The 1825-nt window shown below is 47.5% G+C and overlaps 1 protein-coding gene across 1 annotated transcript in view; it reads right to left on the bottom strand.

The window, feature by feature from the left end:
* The window catches only part of CSUI_002816 (uncharacterized protein), a gene marked incomplete at its 3' end in the record, with an annotated part of 7886 nt that overhangs the window by 2535 nt on the left and 3526 nt on the right, over positions 1-1825 (bottom strand). Inside the window, exon 1 of the mRNA XM_068063015.1 lies at positions 191-1825. This exon is cut by the window's right edge and continues 3526 nt beyond it. Within this exon, the coding sequence (XP_067925009.1) occupies positions 191-1790 (1600 nt within the window). The remainder of the gene's footprint in view (positions 1-190) is intronic.

The raw sequence follows: 1825 nt of genomic DNA, 5'->3' as shown, positions 1-1825 counted from the left end.
TCTTCTCCTCCTCCTCTTTCCTCTTTTCTGCTATCTCTCTTTTCTCCTTTTGTATCGTGATGCTTCTCCTCCTTCTCATTCCTCTTATCTTCTCTTGCGTCAATCTTCGTTCGAAAGATTTCCTTTCCCTCTTTGTTTACTGTAGACGTGCCCTTTATCTCCAACCCCTTTTGCCTCCCCCCCAGCACACCTTCCTCAACATCCTTCACTTCCCCAGGTGTATGTACACCTCCCGCCCGAACTTCTCCCCGTTCTTCACTTTCTCTTCCTGTCGCAACTGTTTCATTCTCCATCTCTCGTTTTCTCTTCTTCTGTTCCTCTTCTTCATCCTCATCTCTCATCGTCTCTTCCTCTCCCTTCTTCTTCTTTTTCTCTTTCTCGCTCTCTTCTTCTTCTACCATTCTCCTTACCGTCTTCACTCCTTCCCTCTCATGAACGTCATGAGAAGAAGAAGAACGGAAAGAACAAGAAAGCCCTCCTTCCCGCCTTTGTCGCTGTTTGACTCTTCGCACATGCTTTCTGATGACTCGAATGGTCTTGGCGACTTTGAAAGGTTGGAATAGACGCAGCGAATCGCCCAGAACCTCCTTTTTATCTTGAATGAAGCTTTCCCGTATTCTTCTTCTTCTCTCAGCGCAGGAAATCTCGAATTGTTTGAGAGCTGAGAAGACACCTCGGTAGTCACGTTCATAAGGCAGGACAGATCCACATACTCCTCCTCCTATACCATACTTCTCCGAGTAAAACTGACTCGTAAGATGGGATGCTAAATGACGTGTTGATAAGACGCTCGGACCTCTTCTGACATCTCCCTCTCCTTCTTGTTGAGGTGTACATAATACACGTGCATCTGCTGGAGGCATGTATGATGAGGGAGGCGGGAGACATCCTTGGGGTGTATGTACACCACCCAAATCGGAAGGAATAGAAGATGAGGGGGGAGGTGGGAGATATCCTTGGGGTGTACGTAATACACCTGCATTTGCTAAAGGCTGTTGAGCTGTTGACGGCAAAGACGACGACGACGAAGAGACGATATCTTGAGGTGGATGTACACCTCCTGAAGAGGTATCACGAGGAGGCGTACCCGACGAGATATCATGAGGTGGATGTACACCTGCTGAATCAACAAGAGGAAAAGAAGGAGGAGGACGACGAGGATGCGGAAAAGAAGTGGAAAGAGAATGATAATACTTTCGTAACGCTAAATGAGGATGAAAAGGAGGTGCGACGATAGATGCACACGACAAAGGGGGAGGTAAAACGACTCCAGGAGCAGCAAGAGAAGGAGAAGGAGAAGGAGGCGAAAGACACCCCACGTCTTCCTCTCGAGTTGACACCCCGCTACGTTCTCCTCCTTCAGTGTTTGCATGCATTCGTGAAAAAGATCTTTTGTCTTGTGAATCAACCTGGGGAGACATTTTCCTGTCCATTCTTCTGCTGGGACTTGAAGAGGAGAGATTCTCTCTCTCTGAAGTGGCGCTGAAAGAAGACGAAGAAGAAGGGTTCAAGAGAGAAAGAGATATCAAGGCTGGATGAAGACGCGTCGGCTGTACAAGATGAGCCGATGGGACCGGGGGGCGTACACACACCCGATATGACGAGGATAAAGAAGAAGAAGAGTTGAATGGAGAACGAAGAATAGAAGGAGACTGGCGTGGAGATGAAGAAGCCTGCGAAGAAAATGAATGAGGAGGAAGGATAGATGACGCCGCACTACTATTATTACTATGGCTAGAGCTGGGATGAGTATTCTGGGAGATTCTATTAAGAGAAGAAGAAGAAGACATAGAACCTGGAGACAAAGAAGAAGAAGAAGCGAAAC

The sequence above is a fragment of the Cystoisospora suis genome (assembly GCF_002600585.1).
Source record: "Cystoisospora suis strain Wien I chromosome Unknown contig_1199, whole genome shotgun sequence".
Classification (NCBI taxonomy): Eukaryota; Apicomplexa; class Conoidasida; order Eucoccidiorida; family Sarcocystidae; genus Cystoisospora; species Cystoisospora suis.
Note: the sequence above shows the minus strand (reverse complement) of the source record. Positions and strands in the feature narration are given on the sequence as shown.